Here is a 25,455-nt window from a genome sequence, read left to right on the forward strand (position 1 = left end):
AATAAATTTATTTATGTCAATAAAATTGATAACTTTAATTTGAAAAGAAAAAAACTAGGGGTTGTTTTTCCTTACTCTTGTTGAGGGTTAAGGAAACAAGACACTGCAGCCTGTTAAACCCTATGAGACAGATTTTGATTTGTGAATATGGGCTGTACAAATAATGATTGATTTGATCAGATAAAATCTCTTTTGTTGTTATATCCTGTGAGCAGGCACGTACACAGATAGACCCCTAGTGGTGCTCAAGCACCGGTCCTTTTGCCCTGGATGAGAAAAGTGCCCTGCTGCTGGAGCCCAATTTTTTCTTCTTTCATCAATATTTAAGAATAAAAATTCCTCTCTCTGTCATCAATTCCCCCCAAATGTGTTTTGATAACTGATAGGGCATTTATTTGAGTTCTTGTGAGAATTTCCCCCCGACATGCTCGGCGGTGCTCACAAGCCAGACAGGCAGACAGGCAGGCAGGCAGAGAATTTAAAGGCAGTTTTACTGTTCTACAAATTAGACAAGTTCAATAGTTTTGTTTAATTTAAAATCGTAATTATTGAAATGAAAGGTAGGTCTTAAGTTGAGCTACATGACAGTCTGGTGAGGTAAATTGTGGTATATTATTAGTGTAATGCTGTTTACTCTTACTCTGTCAGAAAACAGTTAAAAAAAATTTGTGTACTGTGTTGTCAGCTTTATAGAGATTATGTAAGTCACTCTTGATAATTATGCACAACATTGATTTATCTCATTTACAAAATTTGCAGCATAATGCCAAGAAAAGAGATACTCCAAAAGCAGAAGGACAGGCAACTGCAGCAAGCAGCTCAGGGTAGCAGCTCTCTTTTATCTTGGATCAGGCCATCAACCCTAACCCTAACATATTATTTGGTTATTCAATATGGCCTTGTTTTGTCTGTTTTTGCCTGTTATTCATTTATTTATTCAAATTGATCATTTGAGTTAGTTTGTTAACAAAAATAAATATATAAGTTGAAAATATCCTACTGTGTTTTTTGTTTATTTATTTATTATTATTATTTTTAATTTCATAAATAATTTTGGCAATGGGTGCCCTTTTTTTTTGGTTTGAGCACCTGCCCCCAAAATGTCTGTGCACGTGCCTGCCTATGAGTAACTGATGGTTAAATGTTCCCTCTGTATAAACTGAAAACATCTTCTCTGAGGATGTGTCATGTGTCATTCTGTTTTGGACAGGAAACTTTACCTGAACTGTCGGCACACAGCACAAAGTTTATCACTGTACCTTAAAGTCTGTGAGTATCTGTGGAGTTGGATTTTCTCTGAACCATGGTTCTCCTTTCCAAACTCCTTAACGCTTCTCCTTCATATCTTTCCTTGACCTCCTCAGGTTTTCGATCAGGGTCAAACAAATGATGGTTATGACAGAGCATTATTTTAACTTTTCGGCCACAGAAAGTTTTCAAACTGTAGCAAATACATAATATATAAAGGAGAAACTACAGAAAATGTGACAACTTGCTCAGCCATGTGAGGCTTATTGTGATTTTTTTCTTCAATATGGGCTGTATAAATAACAATGATTGAATGTGATTGATGGATATATAGAGACTCTTCAATGTTTCCCTCAGGAGAGATTAGCCTTTGTGTAAGAAGAGGTCTCCCTCTGTTTATTGCAGAACAGTAGATTGAGTTGTCTGAGCACAGTGATCCTTCTTCTGTCTGCAGTGCACGTTTCTCTCAGGTGTACGGCACACATATTTACCAGAGAAGCTGGTGACACAGAACCTCACAGAACCATCTCCTCCCCCTCTCCTCATGAATATTGGGGAATTAATGTGTGCAGTCAGGCCGGGAGGGTGGAGGCCGGGACAAAGGGAGACAGGAGGATAGAGAGCGAACTGAGGAGGGAGGGAGAGAGAGAGGGAGGGGGGGAGCAGATGTCGTCAGAGGCCTGGCTGTGCGCAGGCTCCGTGCGCGCTGGGCTTGGATGCATATTGATTGGAAAACAACGGGCTGTGGGAGGACAGATCAGGGAGGCTGCGGGCTAACGGGTGAGGGAAGGGACACGGACCGAACCACACCACCACGCTGCCATCTTTACCTCCCCGTGTTATTTCCCCTATTCCTGCTTTTTCTCCATTTCACCCTGGAATGACTGGAACCGCCGCTGCTCGTCCGTCGCTGCGAAAGAGGGATTAGACTCAAGATCCCGATCGCCTGAGAAGCTCCTCCATCACCAAGCCTCAGCACCCAGCGGCTCGTCCACTGCAGGTAATCCGTCTTCTCTGTGCCTGTCACCGGCCGCACACGCCTCCGCGCCCGCGCCCGCTCCCAAGCCCTGACCCTTCCCCGAGGTCCTCGCAGTGCATCATCTTCCCTCCATCCTCCCTCCTCCTTGTAACCATGGTTTACTCCGTCCATTCCATCCTCTCCTTCCTCTCAGCTCTTGTCTCCCTCCCCCACTCTCCTTCTTGTTCTTCTTGATAACATGCGCTTGCTGATTGAATGATCTCCATTTCCGCCATGGACGCTTGAATATTGATGTGCGTAAAATGCACCTCACGTATATTTGTGGGACAAACCCCTCAACGATGTCACTGTTATTCAGTGACCCCCCCCCCCCCCCCCCCCCCCCCAGTAGTGACTCTGAGTCATCCAATTGCTGTGACTGATGGGAATGATCATTTCAATTCATATTCCTGATCCACACCAGGCTGGGTTATAATATATATATTCTATTATTGCTTTTATCTAAAATACTAAATAAACCACCATGTTAACAATGGACAGTCTGTATGTGATAAGCTTGAGGGAGAATAAGCGGAACAATGTGCTTTGGATATTAGCAGTAGAATTGTTGGTCAGTTTGTTGCTGGATCGCATGTGCTCCCATTGGCTCCGTTACATTAAATGACCTCTGATGAGCTCTTGTGATTGGCTCTTTTGTCTTACCTGAGGGGGATGCACCTGAGACCAGCACCACTCTCAGTGAAGGTCAGATACCCCCCCAAAAAAGAACACTTCCACACCTTCCGCTCTGCGGCCCGCTTTAATGCAGATGCTGTGATTTCACATTTCATTTTCCGTTGGAACGACAATGTTGCACCGCGTCCATTTTGCTATATGGATCTAGCAGTAAATAGAAAGGCCACAGCATGACTGGAAAGTGCTATGGGCATGTTTTCACCACGTGAAGCAGCAGTGCATCAGGACCTCTTGCAAAGAGACCCCATGGCAAGGTTAAAGTCAGCTCCTGATTTCCATGCTGACACTGAAGACCAGAGCACCTTCAGTCAATGATCTCGAGAGTCACCCCTTGCCAGCCACTGTCACATAATGTAGGCGGGGGGATAATTAATTGATCCGCTATTAAATTAGAAAAACTGGGACTTTATCTAACATTGAATTCAGTTGAAAACAAAACGTAAATAAAAACACACTGAGGGACACAGACAGAGACAAGCTATAAAGAGAGAGAGAGGGGATGTAATTGTGCAAAACAATATCCGGCTGCAGACGGAGCAGCACTCTGCTGAGTGGCGTGCTGGGGGGGAAGAGGCTTGCACAAGCTGGTTTTGAAATGGACTCCTCTGTACTCACCCACTTAGACCAGGCCACGGTCCAGCAAAGCACACAGGAGGAAATGTAGGCCTGACTACTGTAATTACACTGCGTCAGACGGCCTCACTTAAAAGTCTAACTGCAGCATTAAGTCCACCATTGATTGATGCCACCACCTGCAGGACTACACCCTTTCAATATTATATGAAATTTTATACAATTTCCAAAAAATAATGGCCCTCACTAGCACCAGGGGAAGTTCCCCGTACTTTATTTGATCTTTAGACTGTACATTTGAGCTGACATGATCTTACAGTTGGTGTTATTTGCTCTCTCTTAATATGTTCAACTTTTAAGATAATTAAATAAAGTACAGTTGGATAAAAAAGAACAAACATTTCCCCCCATTATAAACAAAATAGAGACATACAGCCCAAGTGGCCTGGCTTCTCCTTCTCAATAACTAATGTTTGGAGGTGAGGGTCAGTTTCTGTTGTTGCTATTAGTTTCATTATTTCATGTAATTGTCACATGTTAAAGAAAATGGAGGAGTAGAGCAGGAAACAAGGAATGCTATATTGTTGTGCCAAATAATCAGACGCAACATTAAAACTACTTGTTTTAACCAATAAGCTCTTTTGAATCATCAGTATTGTAATTAAAGCTTATTTTGTATTTAATCTATTATTTTCCATGGTCTTCATGACTTGACCAAGTCAAACAATGGTTGTAATATTATGGCTGATATCATAATCTTTAATATTAATAAAAAACACAGACACTTCTTGGTATGTGAGAACACTGTTCTTCCCAGTAGAACCACTGGAGGTATAACTCACACATAACAACAACAAACCCTGCTGCAGTCGATTGAAGAATGGAAGGGTATAAGTGTGTATATATATTACTTTGGGGTTAACTATTAGTATTACAAACATATTACATACACATTAGAATTTGGTGAATATGTCTTGGATAATTCAGGAAACCATATTCATTTCGTGAAAACCTAAAAAGTCTAGAGTATTTTGTAAAGTGCATGAACTCTCCCACCTCTGTGGGACAGAGAAAAGGCTTCAAACTCTTTAAAAAACTACTGAACGGAGGAAATTCACAACGATCACTGACTTAGACTTCAAAAGAAATTCAAAAGGGAATATTAAAATATACCTCATCCTGTCAGCACAAAGATTTTAATATATTCTCCTCCATGGTTCACCAAGCTGCCCCAGTAACAAACAGACTGAACTAAATGCACAAGGGATGTAAATGAAATGAAAATAAAAGACCCAATATATGACTATTGATCTCTCTGTTTGGTTCTGTATTTAATCCAAGATTAAATATTTTGTATTAAGTCTGTTTCTGAACACTGAAGGTCGTGAGACGGGATGAGCTGTAAAATGTATCCATGTTTAAATCTGACATGTTTGCATTGACAATGACAGTTGACTCTCAGAACAGCAGTATAATTATCTATCACAATTTATGACCCCATTTAGCCATTGGCCCGTACTATACTATAACCTCACTGTGTTACATACTGTGCCTTGACAAATCGTCCTGTAATTTTATGTCCCAGGAACTTGGTAACCTCATCTCTGAAATCCCTATGGAGTCAGTTAATTAACTGTGGGTTACCAGTATAGCCAACTGGTTTGGTTCCCTTTGGGGCCTGGTCCCCTTCTGGCACATGCACCTCCATCTCCTCTTTGTCTAGACAACATGGTGCCATTTCTGATGAGGTGAGGCCGCCATGATTTAGGAGACGCCAGATAAATCCTTCTGGGTTATTAGTAAATCTCGCAGATGGGGACAGATTCAAATAATGAGAGATTTTCTGTGCTTTGACTGATCGGGTGTTCAAAAATGTCCTGCAGCAGTGGTCTTTGAGAGAATGCTAAAGAAACGCAGAGCATCAGTTTCATGAGGATCAAACCCTTCTCTGTTTCTGTTTCACGCAGGGCTTGGACATCAACGTGACAGGGGACATCATGGAAGCCCCTCTCGTGTGTTTGGATGAGGAGTTTGAGGATCTGCGGCCGTGTCGGATGGACGAACTGGACAATCCAGACCTGGACAATCCAGACCTGGACAATCCAGACCTGGACAATCCAGAACTGGACTACTCCTCTTACTCCACCACCACCACCGTCCCACTGGCCACCATCACCAGGGAAGACTTCTCCGAGCTGGAGAACTTCTCTGAGATGATGAGCTTCAAGTCGATGGAGGACCTGGTCAACGAGTTTGACGAGAAGCTCAATGTCTGCTTCCACAATTACAACACAAAGACGGAGGTCCTGGCACCCATACGCAACCAGTCACACAGCCAGGAGGATGAGGAGCAGCTTCAGGATGAAGAGTGAGTGACTAATGTTAATATTGTTTAATAAGAAAATTGTTTACTGGAACTCTCAGCCCATCAGCAGCCATCTGCTAATATGTGATTTCCAGCCTGCAGTGATGGGCTGTCATAGAGACAGTTCAGAATTAATATGAACTGGTACTTTTAACACTTAAAAACTATTTTAAGCGTTTTTAACCTCTACTTTGGAGTTTTTATTTACTTGTATCTATAGCACTTGACCGTTGAACAGAGACAAGTCAAACCGAGGTTTACATCATGGGGACTACAATGGACAGGTCGCCATTGTATAGTATTGATAATTATTTATCAATTTTATTTTATTTTAGAACATAGGGTAATTATCGATATCATTGTTATCATTTTTAAATGACATTCTCGAATCAGCTGTGGGAGGTGGCTTCCGGCCCATCGTGGGCCTGGGGGGAGAGAGTCGGCTCATTTAGGTTTGGAAGATGGAAGGCAGAATTTAAGTGAGTTCAGAAAGCAACTTCCATAACATCTTTAATCTGCAGAAGGAGGATAGCACAAATAAAAAGGAAAAAGCAACAAGGAAAAAATATAATAAAGACGATCAAGTAAAGAGACAAAGAGACAAATTAAATAATTAACCGAATTGCAAGGAACAATAAAGTATTGTTAAGTCGGGGGCTGCTGGAAGCTGCAAAGTTAGAAATAAGTAACAACAGTGTTCATGGAAAGTATCTAAAGTCATTTTCAGCTGCATTGTTTTTATCGACTGCAGATTTGTTCTATTTTTCTATTACTGTTAAACTCATAATATCCTACTATAGATAATTATAACCACAACTATGGTGACAAGATGAAATACCACAGCCAGACTCTCAGCACACACTGGAGCAGAAGCCTCCGGCCCTTTATGTAAATCACACTTGTATAGTCATTATACTGTTGCTCTCACAGTCGAAGTCAAGGCCTAAACAGTGGCTTGGCAGCCGGGCACGGCACACATGACGACAACCAGAGTGTGTCCACACACACAGACCGCAGCATCCCAAACAAGCAGTCAATCCGGGGCCTGACCCCCCCCCCCCCAACAGTCGGGCTGCGTGCTGAATTATTCAAAGGGCAGCGTTGCATGCCTCAGTTAGCTTTGGCTCGGTGGGTCCGTCTCTGTCTCTCCACCAGCTGACTGCCACTTCCTCCACCGCTTCTTCTTCTTTTTTTAAACACAGGGGTCCTCACACTGTGAATATGAATCAGGCTAAAAATAGCCTGAACGTAGGTGTAGCAGGAGAGAGCTTGGAGGGGGATCACATGATTCTTCAGACATTGTTCAATCGCCTGTATTTATGCTTTGGACGATTATTAAGGACACAGGACTGTGGGTGGATAGAGTTTGATGGTACTATACTAATCTGCATGTTATTACCTTGAATAAAATCCTAATGCTTTACACTAATTGGTTATGGCACACATGAGGAAAGCAGCGTAGATATATTCAGGTCAAGCATACCATCTCCAATCTATTGAGTCCATTAACAATGTCTCATTGCTTATGTTTTTTCCCTAACAATTCTCCTCAATAATCATCAATTGAAGTCCCTAACCATTCATTCACCTCAGTGCCACTCAGACATAGAATACAAGCAGATATTAATAGAAAGTGATACAGTTCTGAAGCTCCAACACTGAAAATATCTCTTTTCTTTCTGATTTAAAACCAAGAAAAACACAGATCCACAGAATTCTCTCATCACTAAATCTGCTGCTTGGTTGAAAACAGTTTGTCACAAATTTAATCCCAATCGATTAAATTAACTGATACAGTACAGAGAAATTGGAGAGAATATGAAACAGTATGATCCTCCTTTGTGGCTTAGGGCCAACAACACAGCAGGTCGATGTTGAAACATGGGGATCCAGTTCATGTCGGCCAGAGACCATTCCCCCTTTTTACATAGCCAGCATGTGCTGGTCATGTGATGTTGTTGTTGTTTTTCACTCTGGTATTTTTGATTCATTTGATGTCATTGTTCATTTGAAAGAAAATATTCAAGATTCAAGAATACAATCTTTCAGGGTGCAGGCAAAACAAATATTTGAAAGTGTCATCCTCAAATCATCACCAGTTATATAGATTTACTACATTTATGAATTTACAAAATACGCAAATAATAAATAAAGCAACTTAAAAATATAAGCTAAGCAAATCAAATCAAAGTATTGAATTAAATATGAGTAAATGCAAGGCAACAAGGGTGCAAATAGCATGAGAGTAAAATTTGACCTTTGTAAAGAAAAAATTACTCCTAGCTCTAACAACATATTTGAGTTGTGATTTTCTCCTGTGGTGTTATCCAAGTATAAGCTGCATCAACTACTGTTCAGAAAGTTCACCGCACCATGCTGAGCTCTTACTTCTTCCTTGGGTCCAGTTCATCACAGCAGCTAAGGTTTAATCTTCAGAATGTGCTGCTCTGTTCCGATGAAGCCTCCGTGTCTGCTTCTGTTCCTCTAATGGTTTGGCTCATTATGTTGCTGTAGGATGAAGCTCTGACCACATCTGTCTTGGTCTGTCTTGCTTTATAACTTGTCTTTCTCTCACCACTCTGACAGAACTACATCGTTGTGCTTCCTGCAGTGCAGAATATGCCTAATAATGTAGTAACACTTTGTTCCAACACTGCTGTTGTACTGACAGAGGGTTCATCAACTAGTGTTGTTGTTCCTTCTGAGAGCTGTTTGAATTAATCTACAACGTTTCATTTACCTCTGAAAACGCATGTTTTCTATGAGCCTTACATGATTTTACAGTTTTTGTTATTTTAGCCCTAGTCAATGTTTTTCACTGGACCTACCTACATTTCAAGAATATCTGGAATTTTAGAATATTGTCTTGTTCTAAAACAATTCAACATGAGATTGATATGTATCTGTTGTAATGTACATGTAGATACGTACTGGTATGTAGTCAGCTGCTGGTTAGCTTAGCATCAAGACTTTGAACTCTAAAGGGCTACATTTTCAATAACTTTTATTCAGTGTGCTGAAGACAGAGATGGTTCTCTGAATATTCAGTCTGTATATTAACAAAATGTAGGCAATCCAATTTAATTAGGAAAAAATACATTTAGCGCAAATTGAACAGTGCAGTTCAGTATTCAGAAGGTTTATTTCATGATCAACGTTTATTGTTAAGTTTTCAGCTAAGGGTTAAGTGAAATAAACGCTGACCCTGTTTATGTGCTGGCGCTCACATCCGTGGCACACAGACATGGCTGGTGAGGTAAGCTGTGAACTCAATAGCGTCCACTGTGTGATGGGGTGTGGGCAGTGCCACTGGGAGCAGGGCAGCAGGCCTGGAACAACCTCTGCAGAGACAGAAAGGCTCTGAAACAAAGGAGACTTCTCTTCCAGTTCTGTTTCTGTCCTGCTAAGACAGACACTTGCTCCGGGCGCAGCCAGAGACCAGCAGCACGATGATGTGAGAAGCTAAATCTCTGCTCAGGAAATCTTTTAACGAGTAGTAAGCCGTGCTTTATTTTCTGTTGTGCATTGTTCCTCTGCAGCCTCCAGCTCGGCACATTGACCACCATCAGTGACTTGTCTCATTGAAATATTGACTGTGTTGCAGGCTGCTGAAGACGGGTCTGAGTAAACCGCCTTTACAAGCTGGCAGATAAAACAACACACCAAATCCTCGTCTAATGCTGTTATATAACTGTGTAACTACACCATGTGTGGATACAGCAGCTTAACATCGTAGACGGCCTTTTAAAGCTATGGGCACGAACCGGGTTTTTGTTTCTTTGTTTCTTGTTGATAATTGTATTACCTGAAAGTTACTCACATGTGTGCATCTCTGTCTTTTTGTGTGTGATTTGACAGTGTGTGGGATGCTCTAACTGACAATTACATCTCCACCTGGGACGGCCCAGATTCAGAGGGACTCAACGGCAATATTTCTGACCAGGAGGTAAATGGCATCCACATCTGTCTTTACATGCTTTATAGGGAACGGCTATTAGGTTTTCTATTCATTTTTGAAAAGTAATTTTAATTTATTTTCTTTAACTTTTATTTATTTTCTTTTGCTGAGATCCCTTTTTTTGAATTACTGTCTTATTGAAATGATCTTCCCTCTTACTCTTTATAGCTGATTTATAGTTGGTCTACATTTTATTCACCTGTCCTCAGGAGCAGTTTATTACCATTGCAAATTCACTGGGATGATGTTTAGTTAGCATGAATCTGTGCCTCAGAAGAATGAACCATGAATGGACATGTTATGCAGCAGTGACAGTGATTCGATTCAAACTATTACCAGAGGTCTGAGCCAGCAAACCGACTCACAGCCCCAGAACGGGACATGTTTGTTCTTATCTCTTATTCCAGTGGCTACAGATAGTTGCAATAATGTTGTGTTGTCAGCATTTCGAATCATGATCCTCACACACATTATTGTTTAGACCCTTGACATGGTTTTAGATTTCTGTAAATGTGTTGCGGAGGAATACTGAGCTGCTGACTGGCTTGTTCGTTTTGAGGCTTAATCTCGTGCTGACACGTGAAGACCATGCCTGAGCAATCCTGTCGGCTCTCTTCCCCCCCCCCCCTTCCTTAATTGGCTGTCACATAGAACTGGACAGCAGCTCTTAGCAGTCAAGGCTGTGTATGGGCTGGTCAAGGCCTGAGCCGACATTTCGTCCCAGAGGGAGAGGCTTGCTGTGAGAATGCACCATAGTACTCATATTCTGTTCTTGTATTTTGTATTAGATTCTCCCTTTATTTAAAAGTAAACCTTTTCTTGTGGTCATTTGGTTTGTAGGTCAAGCAGTTTTATCTTTGTCTTTAAATAGGTTCACACGTTCTGTCCTGAGCTGCCTGTTCTAATGAGGTTAATCTATTTATTTTAAACAAATCCACATTATATGTCTTTCTGCTGTAAGCTGTGAATTCTTCAGCAAATAGCAAATGACAAATCTGTCATGTACTGTCCCACTGTATCAAATTACATTTTTTATTATTTATTATTTTATTTATTTATTTATTACTTTTATTATTCCTACTGGCTTTGGTACAACTCCTCAACAAGGAAGACGTAAATGAGTTAAATCTACTATAAAAATTACTATAAAATAATATTAACATGGTGTGAGACAGAATAGCAGCAAAGTATAACAAAATTCAGTTAACAGTGATTAAACAGTAAAGGAATTGTGAGTAGTGCAGAGTTTGGGCTGTCTGGCCTGTGGTGATACTTGCGGCAGCTTTCTTTCTATAATTGTAAAAGTGGGGTGCAGTAATTGAGCAGCTGCTGCACAAGAGCTGTTCACCTGTTAATTCAAAGTTCAGTGAAGCTCAAGTCAGTACACACAAACTGGAGAATAAAATGTCATTGCCGTTGACATGATCGACACGATCACATACGTTGATGAGTCCGAGTTGCTGCTAAAGAATATTAGTCACCTAATTGAACCTATTGCGTGTCCAAATCGCATCAAACACCACAACGCACTCCCTTGGGCCAACAATACACATATCAAGTGTGAAGCTGATAATATGAACAGTTGTGTTCCACATACAGACGGACAGAGATTTCTTGAATCATTAGATAGAAGTGGCAAACTGAAAGAGAAATGTAAAGTGGGTCAACAGTTAGTTAACAGTGTAGCAGAGCACTGATGTAGATGTGCTGCAAGAGGAGGAACTGATGGCCACAGGAAGGAGGACCCACATGACCCCAGTCTGAACCTCTGGCTAACAGAGAAGAGGTTGAGAGACGTTGTCCATGAAGGAGAGAAGTAATGACAACATCCTCCTCTCTGTGGCTACAGACACAGGACTGAACTGCTCCTCTGCATCACTTTGTTGTGTCTGGTGTCGTCCGCCACTCTCAGGCCACTGCCAGCAGCCCACAGCTTAGAAAATGGTACTGGTCACCACAGACACATAAAACATCTGCAGCATGACACTGCAGACGATGAAGCACTGACACTGACTTACTGACATGAAGTTCAAGGTGTAGAGTCAATAATAAGCAGTAAAGATAGTGCTGGATTCATGTCAGAGGGTCACCTAGGTGATTTTATTGAGTGGAGAGAGAAGAATTTACAAGACATTTAACACACCCTTACAAATAAGGAAAAGTCAGGGATTCCCTAAAGTCAGAAAGATTCATCCTGTGGTACCATAAGGGTCAATAAACCAATTCCTGAATCCATCCAATAGTGCAGTTGTTGATAGTTTTAAATCCTGACCAGCAAAGCCAACATTTCCATCCCTATAGACACACTGACAAATACAAAACATTGCAAATAAGACCATAAATAAAGTACAAACTATTTAAGAAAGTTTACAAATAGAATCGTTGATTGCTTTTTAAAAAGCGATAATTAATAATGTAAAACCTTTCAAATTTTCAAACATGACACTTGCAAGTAAGTCCGGTCCAAGACTGATCTCCATATCCCAGACACTGATCAAATAATTATGATGTATTTAGTTTAATATTCCGATGAAAAGTGGCAGCTACGAGTCTACTTAGCCTAATTTTCTAAGTTAGGCCTTCTGAAGGTATTTATTTCTCTGTTGACTGATTTCAATGTTGTGTCCTGCTATCTGCAGATTCACGAAAAAGAGGAGGAAGAGATGAATGAGAAGAATGACAACGCCAAATGCTTGAATGAAGAGCCTCTCATAACAGCTGATCAGGTGTGTGTGTGTGTGTGTGGGTCTGTTGTGGGGACTGTGTGGGGTTAGCAGATGTGTGTAGAGTGAAATGTGATAATGTAGAAGGTGGCGTGAAAAGCTACATTTAAAAATAAACTCCAAACCCCTCAGGTAACAAGGAGAAAATATGTCTAAATTGTCTCACTCTTGTATGAGCTGCTTTATTTTCTCCAAGCTGGACGTCTGTAAAGTAGGAGTTGTGGTAATTTAGATGTCTGGCGAAAGAGGGGCATTATCAAGGGTTTATCCATCGCAGAATGGATAGAAAGAAAGATCTGATCCTGGCACTGCTCCTGAGCTGGCAGACACCTGACTTAGTCATACTGTTAGAATAGTTGGAGACGTTCCAGTCACCCTCAAAAAATGCTTACACACTGCACCTCAACAGAGCCTGTCTGCTTTAAGGCCAATCACCATCACTTCTGCTTTATTTGCACTAAAAATTAAAGGTTACCATTGTTCTTTTTCTGCAACATTTTGTACTTAGACATGTGTAATAGAAACCTAACTGTAAAAAACAACTAGTCATTGTTGATTGTGGCCTTCACATTTTGATTGTTCTCTGAATTGCAACTGCACTTGCGCTCATCTGAGTGCTGATGGGCATGTTGGCATGTGGTCAGGAATATTGTTGTCCAACTGGAGCCGACCTCCGCTGCTGCAGCCTGTGTCGAAATAAATAATGGATTTAAGTACATGTATCCTTCAGGAGGAGACGTTTGGTATTTTACCAGCTCCATTTTACTGATAAATGACTGACATGCCGGTGTCTGCTCTTCACTTTGCTGTCCGTCTACTCGTCTCCCTATATCTTTCCATCTAACTCTGTCGCTCTCTCTTCAAGGTAATTGAGGAGATAGTCGAGATGATGGAGAACTCTCCGGATCCTGGTGAAACAGAGGAGGAGGAGGATGAGGAGGAGAGCAGCCACTGCTCCTCCAGGACCAGCCCCTCTCTGCTGGAGGAGATCCGGCAGCTGTCTGAGGCCTCAAACAACAACTGCTCCTACGAAGGTGAAACTAGAAATAATCCATGTAAATTCTTTTGTTTAATTTATGCAACTTCCTTACTGACACTGGGGCAGCAGCTGTGGAGAGTACTTTGTTCACTCCGAGCCCTGTTCCTGCTCTTGTAAAAGCTAAATCTCCTTTGGTCCAAGAAACAGTTCATCAGTACAATTCAAGTATTGTCACTGAAACTAATCAAACAAGACCTTGCCACAGGCTGAACATAAAAAATGACATTTTCATGATTTATAGATTTATATTAAGACCATTTACGATGACACACCAGCCCAGACTATGGAGACATATGGAGCTTACGCTTCAGGTTACTGTCTGTAAATCCTTGTTTAGGGGGGAAAAGGTGAACTGAGCACCCTAAACACACACACACACACGCACGCGCACGCACACACACACACACACACACACACACACACACACACACACACACACACATTAGTTGTCTGATTTCAGCAGGACCATAGGTGAGAGTTCAAGACGACACAGTGTTCACTGCCATAAGGCCTCCCTTTGCTGAGCAGATTGGAGATCCATGTGGTGGGAGTGAACACTGCAGTGCATTGTTGAACACATAGCTGTGTGAATAGATCCTGGCATGTATTAAAATCATACTTAGTTGTTCATTTGTTCTGGACTCAAATAGCAGGGTATGCATTTTAAGGGGAGAAATGTCTTCAGTGATAAAATGAGCCAGTGTTTGGTTTATATCTTTCTTAATGATATTGCCACAATGTTACAGAAACCTAAAGATTACAGAAACCTGCAGTAAATATTATCTCTACTGATTTTGCAGTTAATTTGTATGGCACATTATCATAGACAAAGATCAGTGCTTTATAGAAAAAAAGAAGCCTAAGAATCTACTGTTTAGCACTGTGTCTGAAAGTTTGGGTAGAGAAAAATACTTTTGCACAAATCAACAACCAACTGTCCTTCTCTCTGCATTAATCGGGTCTGCAGGCCTGAGCCTGATGTCCAGCTCAGCTCTGGTGGAGCTGCTGCACCGGGTGGAGGCTGCCATCCTGGAGTACTCCGAGGAGCTGGTCAGTAATCTGGCTCGGCGCGAGGAGCTGGAGTTCGAGAAAGAGGTGAAGAACACGTTCATCACGGCCCTGATGGAGGTGCAGAACAGGCAGAAGGAGCAGCGAGACAGCAGCAAACGTCGACGCCGGGACAAGGCCCTGAGCCTGCAGGGTGGAGGCACACAGTCTGTGAACGTGGGGAACACAGGGAACACCGGGAACTCAGGCTCCATGGGACGCACAGAGAAGACAGGGAGCATGCCTGTCAAGGTGAGAGGGAGGGAGGGACGGCCTTGTTTACTTCATGCACTTAAATCATTAACATCTAATGAGTACATGTTTGTGCGCCATAATTGTTTGGCCTGTCACTCAAACTTTTCTTAACCTTGTACTCTCATCAGTTTTACTACATCAGAATTGATTATGCAAATAATTATATTCTTGATTAGGTCTGCTGATGAATATGGACGTCCATGTTTAATCCAGTGTAAATCAGAGAAAGGCGAAACCACAGTGTGTGTCAGCTCTACCAACAACCCCCCCCCCCCTGACTGTGATCATAATGGATCTCAGGTCCATTAGCTGCTGAAGTATCTTCCAGGAAAGATCCTAAAGTGCAGTTGACCCATTGTTTTCATACAGTAAGAGCCCAGTTCAGTCTGCTCCTGTCCAGTAACAGAGAAACAGCCTAATGGATATTCCCAGTATTGGTTAATCTCAGGTGTCTGAGGCTGCAGGGAGGAAGTCATGTGAATGTAAACATGACATAGTGATGCAGATGCAATGTTAACAACCAGGATCAGCGTATCTCATAGTGATTTAATGATAATTACTAACATGGTTTGTGTGACATGCTGAAAATGAAAATAAAAATGTTCTTCATCTTGTATTAATCAATGAATTGTGTGTGTGTGTGTGTGTGTGTGTGTGTGTGTGTGTGTGTGTGTGTGTGTGTGTGTGTTGTGCCCTGCAGCGTTTCAGCATGGAAGGACTGTCCAGCATCCTGCAGACGGGCATCAGACAGACGTTTGGAAGCACAGGCAACGATAAACAGGTAAGGTCAAAAGTCAAAACAAATGCCATCTACAATTACAAATACATGTCGGCTAATTCGACAAGCGGGGGGGACCCACAATTTCTCTGACACGCCCTGTACACATTGTAGCCTGGTTACCTTTTAGTTCTGAGCTGCTTTCTGCACTTATGGATAGAAACATATTGACACTGGACATTAGACAGCAGTATTACAGGAGTACATTTGTAAGACGGATTATTTCATTAATGTCACATATTTCATATAACATAAAGTCATCCGAAAACCTGGTTGCAGTTTGACATGTATGTGTAGACACAAACTAGAAGTATTGGATTATTGTGAGGTTCTTTCTCCTGGGTGCTTTTCATGTGTGATACAGCCGTGAGGTGACAACATGTATTTACAGTGTGGAGGGGCCTTCACTGTGTTGTACCAGCCGTGCTGATGGCTCATGCTCGGGCCCTCTCAGGCCGTTGGCCCCAGAGCAGTTGCTTTGTTTACATCACTGCCTCAGCACAAGGTTCAGCTGAGGTCATATGATCGTCCTTCACTGTGTAATTTGATCTCTGCTGCTACTGTAGGCAACAGCTCTGATATACTGCAAGAAATAGGCCTGTTGTAGCTAATATACTGTAAATGTCACACAGATGCTCACATGATAGGTTGGACTTGATCTGTTCAAAGTGTTAAGTCATAGTTGGAAATATTGGTCTGCTTTGCTCCAGTTATCTTCTCAATAGGTTTGGGAGTGACTGCAGGTATTTTGTATTTACCCTTGTGTTTATATGTGATCACAGATTATGACGCATTATACAGTCCATTGACTTTTAAAGGACCTGTTCAGCATTTTGAGAGATATTCTTCCTCATCAAGCATTTGATGAAACGATCAACAGCAGCTAATTAGCTTAGTTTATAGACTGGAAACAGGAAAAATAAAATGCACATATAGCATGTAACTAGTCTCCACCACTACTCAAAGAGCTTTACATCACATTACACATTCACATTCATAGTGTTCTTATGTTTAGTATTCTAGACTGATACATTATATTTACACACTCACACTGCTCTGGGTCATTGGGGGATCAGTGTCTTGCCAAAGGACATTTGGACATGCAGACTGGAGGAGCCGGATATCAAACTAGCGACATTTCAACCTTCCGATCGGGCGACTAGCTCCACCTCCTCTGCTATAGCCGGCCCAGCTTATAATTAAAAGACAGATTTGGGAGCAGTAACAATCTTTTAATCGGACTCAGGGCAAAAAAGCAAAGTGGTGCATTTCCCAAAATGCGGAATTATATTACCGCTGATCTTTTGATTCAGAGCTGTGTCCTCACCAGTGACAGAAAGCTCTCATCACAACCAGATGTTAACTTGAAATGTCCCACTTTTGTTTTTAGTATCTGAACACAGTTATTCCATTTGAGAAGAAAGCCACCCTTCCATCTGTTGACGACCTGCAGATGCTCACAAAAAGTAAGTGTCCACAACTTTTCTATAAAACGGCAAATGAAAACAAAAGGGCAAATACATCCTGACCCTTTGTACGTCTTCCACCAGTTCTTTATGCCATGAAGGAGGACAGTGAGAAGGTGCCCACACTGCTAACTGACTACATATTGAAAGGTAAACGCAACAACACAACTGACTGCTCAAGATAAAGTCAACTTTAAAGTGACGTTGTCTACTCACACTGAGACCTAACTTTATTCTCCATTATTCTCTTACAGTCCTGTGTCCTACCTAAACCGACGGTATGCCAGGAGCCACAGTGTGACGGAGGGTCCCCCCCCCCCCGAGGGCCTTTCCAGACCCTCCTCACCTCTGGCCCGAGCTGCATGACCTCCCATCTTTGACCATTATCAACCACGGATCCTCACCATCGACATCATCGTGTTCACCTCAACTATGACTACTGCCTTTTGCTGAGCTCACCTTCTCCCTCCCTGCACATTTAAGTTCCGGCCAGACTGTAAAATGGCCGCCGTCTTAATACTTTAACAAGTGGGGCGGTAAGTCCCGTTTGAAAGGACTTCACTAACGGAGCATGACATGCTGTTACTTACACAACACCCCTCTGGTACAGGGATACATGTCATCACTGCTTTCTGTTCCTTAATCTCTTTAGATTCGTCTTCTTTCTTTCCTCTAACAGAATTTCAGTGTTGCCAAGTTTTACTCATCAACTGACCTCTTAACCACAGTCCATTGTTGTATTCTTTGATTCTGTTTCAGAAACAAAAAAGTGATTCATTTGAATACAAAAGCCATGCACCTTTTTCTGCCGACTTAGTACTGTAGCTCCATGTGAATAAACAGAAACACACAACTATTACGGGTGCGGTAACTGTCTTATCTCCAGTGCTCTTATGACTTTTTACTAATTTCTTTTCATTTGTATCTCAATATTTGATATAAAGCCTGATTTTGTATTTTATTTACTGTCATGAGAGCGACAGTGCGCTGTGCACTCCACCCTGTCCAGCCACATGGAGGTGTATTCCTGAGTTATCATCCCCTGACGAGACGAGCTCATTTCAATGAAGGCGTGCATATTTGCATATTAGCATATTTAAGACTTCCTTTGCGCCATGTAGGTGAATGTTACATCCTTAATCGCAAATTCTAATAAACATTCTACCCGAATGCTGTGTGACATGTGCGTCTTTCTGTCTTTCCCCCTCTCAGGGAACTTTCTGTGAGGAATCATTTTTCATTTTTTTACTTTTAGAATTCGTTCTTCTGACGATGCATCGGTTGAAAAACGGGCTGCACAACATCATACAGTAAAATTATAATGTTGAACATGCAAATGTCCTCTTGTTCAAATGTTGTTGTTTCAAATATATCTAAAGGCCCCATTCAGACATGTTTTAGAACATATAAAATACTCAATTCTCTCTGTCATGTTTTTGCCACAACTCCTCTGCATTTTTTTATCTCCTAAAATTCAGCTCATAGGTCCACATGCAAAACTGAAAGTTAAGGTTTCTATACAGAAAATATGATGTGCAACAGTTTCTAGTGTCAAACTCTGCACATGGTTCTTTCTTCATTCACTCTACCTCTCCGTCACTATGCAAAGTGCATATTGTCCTTTCAACCTAAATGCACAGCTTTACCTTGAGGCAAGAGGAAGAAGGGTTAAAAAATAAGTATCAAAATAAATGTCTCTATATAATCAGTTATGCTTCTTATCACACTCATTTTAATTCTTTATTGTGTTTTCCAGTGGGTCAAAGGTTTTGAATAGTCACATTTTTATTAATTTTTCACCTCAAAATGCAACATAATTTCTTCTTCACAGAAGTATTATAATGTACACAGTACTTATAATAATCTACGATCATACGTATCTGTTGAATCAGTTTAACAATGACTGCTTAAAAGCAGCTGATCATCAGGATTGTTCCTGCCTTTCACGAACAGAGAAGCTGTGCTGCCCCCTGGTGGCGGAGCTGCAATCTTAACGTCATGTCTGGGAATGTGTAACAACATCAAATAGTACATTTGAATAGTAAAATACACAAATTTCAAATAGAACCTGAAATGCATGAGGAAGTGAATTTAATATATAAACTTCCCAAACCTCCAAAAAGGAATTTATGGACTGATTGAAGGCAGCTTTACCCCTGAATAGGATGCCCTGTAATGTTTTACCGGTGGAAGTTACACAAATCATGTATAAGATATTATTGCAGGAAATATGAATGGGAATTTTCTTTCCAACCTGTAGCGGCTCATTATGGCCACTAGAGGGGGAAACAATGGAATTCGATTTCTGATCAATAGACACATTAAGTTAATATTCAGCTCGTTTCTAAAACAAAACCTCAACTCTTCCAAGCTGTTACTCTAACAATCAATGTAAGTTATTTTTAAAATTGACATACATACGCACAAACGCACACACACATCTGATCATTTGTAGTTTAATTGAAAATAGCATACAAAGCATTTTCCATGAACATAAATATGGAGGATACAAATGCACGCTGCACATTCATGTCCACAGTTGAGGCCGACTGTATAAATAAGCCTGTTTGTCCACAGTAGTTGTACAATCCATCCTGACTCACTGACAGTGAACACCTCTTTACTCCATAAAACTAGCAACTATTTACTGCTTATAAACTCTGCTCATGTGCTCTCATACGTGACTGTATAAAAATAAAGGTTTGTCTCGAGTACATCTTCATATTCGTAATGTACACTTTTTAAATGACCCATTCACCAGTTAACAGAGTCCACTAACTGTAGCTGTAAATGTGTTACTCATCAAACTGCCTTTCCTCGACACTTTCAACTTCCCTCGACACTGTCCACATCTAAGTCTTTCACTGTCACTTTCCTGCCAAGCTCGTGTCAAACAAACAATAATACTCAGTGTGAGTCTGTCAAAGACGCTCCTGTCCTTTCTTTCAGCATCATTGAATTTCACATGATCCATTTGAAAATAGTTGTTGCTCTTGCTGTGCACACTGAGAAAAATAAAAACAAACCTATGCTCCAGTGTAGCGACAATACAGCAGTAGATGGTGATGTAGATCACTATCATTATACATAAAATAAAAATCCAGATGATATTTATCTATATTTAGGCATTTGTGTGACTTAGGAGTGGACAGAACAAGATGGGAGAAAGTCACAATGTTTGGACACAGTTGTGACTCTGCTATAAAAGAAATATAAAAACTAATGAGACATTGTTAACAGTGTTGGAACTTTACTCCCCCAGCTTTAAGGAGGATGGTGTGATCTCCCCATACTAATAATCTGCCTATTTATGTTGTTCATACAGAGAAACTCATATCATCTTGTCATTGTCATCAAATGGGAAATATGTTTTCTCTGAAGCTCCTGAACCCTGTAGCAGTGAATCGTATCATATCAATTAAAACTGACCTAGAATCTCTTTATATATCACAACATACAGAGAGCATGTCGCCGTAATGAAGTGATTCATACTGAATGTCTTTGGTTCACTATCCAGTGTTGCAGGCAAACACATTATCTCAATAAAAGTTGTGGTCACTATGCTGTCTGTTCTGCATTTAACAGGAAATAAATATCATATTTACAATGTCAATGCTGCCGGCAACTTTAAATTATTAAAACACCAGAGTGTGGACTTCTGTATTAGCAAAGTCATCACACTGCAGTTCCGAATGGTGCTCGATACAATAAGGAGCTTTGACTAATCTGTGTTTGAAGAATTGAGTCTGAGAGCGTTTTATAAGCTGAACCACAGACAGAAATGACACCAGAAAAGGATTAGGACTTTTTGCAATGGCAAACGTTTTCATTATGTGTATATTGTTGTCTTATCTTTATTCCCACAAGTCTACGGCAGAAATACACTCATTACTACAGAGATCTTCATATATTACAGCCGGCTTCACTGACTTCCCTTTGAACATTCACTGCTCTGAACAGTACTGATATAATGTGCTTACACCTATTTTGTTCTGCTCGCGTCCTCCTTCAGGTACTTTTTGAAGTAACAATGACAAACTGCAGCAGAACCTGCTTCTTATTTCATCTGCATTTCTTCAAAGGCTCCAGTGAGCTGTTCACTTTGAGTCGTTAATTCAGCAGGAGGACAAAATAATACATTTTACAACATTTAAAAGATACATTTGAAAAAATAAAATAATTAGAAATGCATTGGTAAAGTAGAAAAAAGGAAACTGGACAAATGTATGAAAATCATGTCTATACACAGTTTTCAATGTTCAGTATACAGTGCATACAGAATATAAAAGATGTAGGTATACTTAAAGCAAGTCAACACTCAGGGTCTGAGAGTCTTGCCATCGAAGCTTCTTGAAACAAAAGCAGAAGTGAATAAGACATTTTCATCTAATGTAATTCTTTGCTAAATAGTAGTTTAAGTGTTCCCTTTAAAAACGGATCAGCAACCGACTCTTTCACAGAGACAGCAATATTCCACTGGCTTATGTCAACAGCACTGTTTAGCCAGCACTGGCTGGTGTTAGACTAGCGATCCGGCCTGGTTCTGTGCTGGCACCATAATGGGCACCCCTCCCATTCGGGCGATGTTAGCGGCGGTCACACCGGAGTTGGGCAGTGGTGGAGGGGAGGGAGCGGCCTGCAGGTGCAGCTGAGGATGGCTGAAGGTCAGTGGCAGCGCCTGGGCCTGGGGCAGCTGGGCGTAGCGCTCCGGTCTGGGTGGGGAGCCCCCATTGGTGTTGGCTTCAGAGGGGACGGCCTGCCCGCGTGGCAGGGTGGTGTTGTTGTTGTAGCTGAAGTGGGTAGGGGTGGAGGCTCCGTGATGGCGTGACGGCCTGTAGCCGGCCATGCTGCCAGTGGCAGTGATGATGGAGGCGGTGTCTGAGGGCGGACGCTGGGGGTAGTGCTGCATGTGGTGGTTGTTGTGGTGGTTGGAGGGCTCTTTGTGGTGCGGGCTGGAGGCGATGGACGACAGGGTGCCATTCTTGGAGATGATATCTGAGCCCATGCCGCTCTTAGCCCAGGACACACGCTTAGGAGCCTGAGCGTCCTCCCTGGAGGTGGAGAGGACAAAGAGGTTTGACACAAAGGTACACTCTACCTCCATCCTAAGTGGTGGTGATGAAGAGGACTCATCAAGACATTTTCTTTCTACTTTTTATTTATGTATTCAAATTTAACAAAAATGAACCACTAGCTAAATTTGAAGCCACTCTCAAAAAAAAAGATATATCAGATCACAAGGTGACAATGAAGCTGCACCACACAACACACTGATGAAGCTGACCCTCACAGAGTATCTGAACTTTTCTCTTATTTACTGACATTTTTTCCAATCTGCATCTTGAAAAGATCACACTGTGAATCAGCCATCAGCCACATCACACTGATACTGAATCTGGTGACTGTGTTTTAAGGAATACCTTTTTTCTGTTATATCTCTGGGGATTTATCCTCCATGCACATGAACATGAACTTATGTTATGCATGAACATAACTTAAGAAAAAGCACATGTTCAGAGTATGTTTTTCTGTTCGTAACTCACTGATGCATTGTCCAAATAGTTTGCTTGTATTTCATTATTTAAATCGCATGAATGAAATAAAAATGTTTACAGATGTTTGCACAAAGGAACACAAACTGTCACATATACAACTTTGATTTACAACTTTGTTTAACCTCACACATCTCTTAAATGTATCATAGCTTATAAAAAAACAAACTTTCCCTTAGTAAAATGGCCTTCCACCAGCTGTGTCAAGCATCTGTGTTTGGTAATATGATGTAATCACAGCGAACTGCTCTCATCAGTTATGTCCTTGTGACCGAGCACCAAATGCTGCTGTAACCTCGTGAACTCACTTGATTTCGTTGGCCATGTCGTCCTCGCTGTCTCGCCGCCTCCTCAACAGGAAAACGAGGCAAATGAGGAGGAGGAAGATGAAGCCGGCCACTGAGCCAATGGTGGCGCCAACGATCATACCCACATTGGTGGCTGTGGTCAGAAAACACACAACGGTCATGTGTTGCCAAAGCACATACATAACATATAAAACTGCAGAGTTAAACAACGGCAGAGTGAAGGAAGAGTCAGACTCCAAATGTTATCATTTCCTGTTTGTCTGAATATGATAGTTGCTGGTGTTGCTGTGTGGTACGTACATGTGACAATCTCCAGGTTAATGAAGCAGGTCTCGGAGCCGGCTGGGTTACTGGCTGTGCACACGTACTTCCCCGACATGTTACTGCTCAGGTTGCTCAGCTTCAGAGTGCCGGTCTTCTCATCTACAGCAGCATTGAACATGGAGGACAAAAGTCAAGCATAAACACATACTTTGTGATGACTTGTTTCTGGATTTGATCCTCTTCTTCTCTCCTGGTCTTCTCTCTCATCTCTAACCTCTCCACCTCTCCTCTTTGTCTGTCACTTCCTTCCCCTCAAACTATATTCTTTGAACTCTCTGTCGGGGGGAGCTGCTGTCTTAGTTTCTCATTCTCTTAAATAATCTTAATTAACCAATTTCAATAATGAGCTCTGTAATTAGCTAAAGAGTATACTGTCACAAAGCCAGATGGAGATATAATATATTATTTAGAAATGTGTGTGTATTGTGTATGTGTGTACAACATAACTCAATAACATATATGTGAATTTTTTAGGTAAAAAATATTGTATGAAAAACACATATCCCAGGATATCCCTAATCTAATCTACATCTTATATTGATCAGAAAAAGTATTCCCTTCATATGATTCCGAAAATGTGGTCAAGCAAAGTTAAAAAACGTGAACTCTCAATCAATCTGAAAGTATCATCATAAATTTAGTAATACATTGTCTTTTGCAAACCATACGATTTAAGACATGATCTACAGTTTGTCGAGATTAGCCAATCATTTTTCTTAAAATAAAAAAGTCAACATGTTGACATCATTATGAAATTGCATTATCACAGTATCTAAAAGTCAACATTTCCTGATTGGTGGACATACAGTGCACGTGCAGGGCACCCGTCACCCCTCTAATGCTTTTTATTTTAAATGAATCAATGGGGAGAAACACAAGAACATCCATAAATCTTCTGCTTTTATTTCTGAGTGCAGATAATACATTTCTGATCAGGCTCCACTCACTGAGCATGGGTGAAAAGAAGACCTCAGAGGTGGGACTGGTTTTCCTCCACTTGTAGACAGGGATGGGTTTCCCTGAACTGGACTTGCAGCTCAGAGTCACGTTTCCTTTCAGCACTGGCTTCCCTGATAGCGAGCACTTAGGAACACCAGGAGGGACTGAGGGGAGACAACATGTTAGATTGTACAACATACTGTACGTCAGTCAGTTAAACAGGATCTATATCTTACCCTTCACATCCAGACTGAGTTCGTTGGTGAGGCCTGTAACGGACGTGATGACCTGGCAGAGGTAGCGTCCTGAGTCGGACTCCTGGGTGTTGTTGATGTACAGGGACACGTCCTGGGAGGGCATGCTACTGGAGAAACCAACACGGCCCCTAAACTGGGAGCTCACCACTATCATGGAGCCTTTGGTGTAGGAGATGATCTGGACAAGAGAGCAGGGAGCCAGTGTTAAATGTAAAGACATATTCTCATGGTGTAGGAATTATTGGAAAAAGAGTTCCCAACCAGGACAATTCATGTAAACGCAATTTCAAGTGAAAATCTGTGAAAATATTCTCACACTCAGCTATTAGCAATTTAAAGCATCCATGGTATTTTCACATATTCAAACTCAACAAAAATATGAACACACTGAAGTTGGAGCAATGACTTCACACACTTTGGAAATGAGACCTTTCGAGGAGCATGAGAACGCACAATCTGATCAGGGCCAACAAAGGAACTACTTTCATCAAGAGTCAAGTCAATATCATTGGGTTTGGCGGTTTATCCTGGGTCCAAAGCTCAAAGAACATAATGGGATTTTAAATCTCAACACCTCTAAATAAAACTGTGACTGGCATTTGGCGAGATGCGTTACAGAAAAAATCATTTACTTTTCTCACAGAATCCATGTGATTATTGTGGGAGGGGCCGGTGATGTAACAAAGTGACCACTCACAAGGTATTAAACATAGAAATACAAACTAGCGAGAATTCAGTCTTCAGATTAATAAAAATAATAGTTCAAAAAATTGTATTTCAATTGATGATTCTGGCAATATTCTGTATTTTCATTATAATCAACAAATCCAATGTCAAGACCTGAACCGTATGGCCAGTGTATTCTGAGCCTGATGTATGATATGCCACTGAGCCATGGAGTTCCATTGA

The 25,455-nt window shown here is 41.3% G+C and overlaps 3 protein-coding genes across 3 annotated transcripts in view; 2 read left to right on the top strand and 1 right to left on the bottom strand.

The window, feature by feature from the left end:
- Window positions 1-2,013: 2,013 nt before the first annotated feature.
- Window positions 2,014-5,907, top strand: LOC128456556 (fasciculation and elongation protein zeta-1-like). Its single transcript, XM_053440756.1, has 2 exons — window positions 2,014-2,248; window positions 5,503-5,907. Exon 2 carries the CDS (start codon window positions 5,533-5,535, stop codon window positions 5,905-5,907), a length of 375 nt encoding a protein of 124 aa, XP_053296731.1. The 5' UTR covers window positions 2,014-2,248; window positions 5,503-5,532.
- A 3,237-nt stretch (window positions 5,908-9,144) lies between these two features.
- Window positions 9,145-17,437, top strand: LOC128456653 (fasciculation and elongation protein zeta-1). Its single transcript, XM_053440909.1, has 10 exons — window positions 9,145-9,156; window positions 9,505-9,518; window positions 9,759-9,846; window positions 12,498-12,584; window positions 13,447-13,615; window positions 14,588-14,919; window positions 15,623-15,703; window positions 17,091-17,166; window positions 17,251-17,316; window positions 17,421-17,437. Exons 1-10 carry the CDS (start codon window positions 9,145-9,147, stop codon window positions 17,435-17,437), a joined length of 942 nt encoding a protein of 313 aa, XP_053296884.1.
- A 2,169-nt stretch (window positions 17,438-19,606) lies between these two features.
- Window positions 19,607-25,455, bottom strand: part of esama (endothelial cell adhesion molecule a) — a 57,427-nt gene continuing 51,578 nt past the window's right edge. The window contains exons 3-7 of the mRNA XM_053441291.1: window positions 24,526-24,724; window positions 24,298-24,453; window positions 23,327-23,449; window positions 23,027-23,159; window positions 19,607-22,217 (exon numbers count right to left, since the gene is read on the bottom strand). Coding sequence (XP_053297266.1) covers window positions 21,686-22,217; window positions 23,027-23,159; window positions 23,327-23,449; window positions 24,298-24,453; window positions 24,526-24,724 — 1,143 coding nt within the window. The 3' untranslated portion in view covers window positions 19,607-21,685. The remainder of the gene's footprint in view (window positions 22,218-23,026; window positions 23,160-23,326; window positions 23,450-24,297; window positions 24,454-24,525; window positions 24,725-25,455) is intronic.

The sequence above is a fragment of the Pleuronectes platessa genome, chromosome 15, assembly GCF_947347685.1.
Source record: "Pleuronectes platessa chromosome 15, fPlePla1.1, whole genome shotgun sequence".
Lineage (NCBI taxonomy): Eukaryota > Metazoa > Chordata > Actinopteri > Pleuronectiformes > Pleuronectidae > Pleuronectes > Pleuronectes platessa.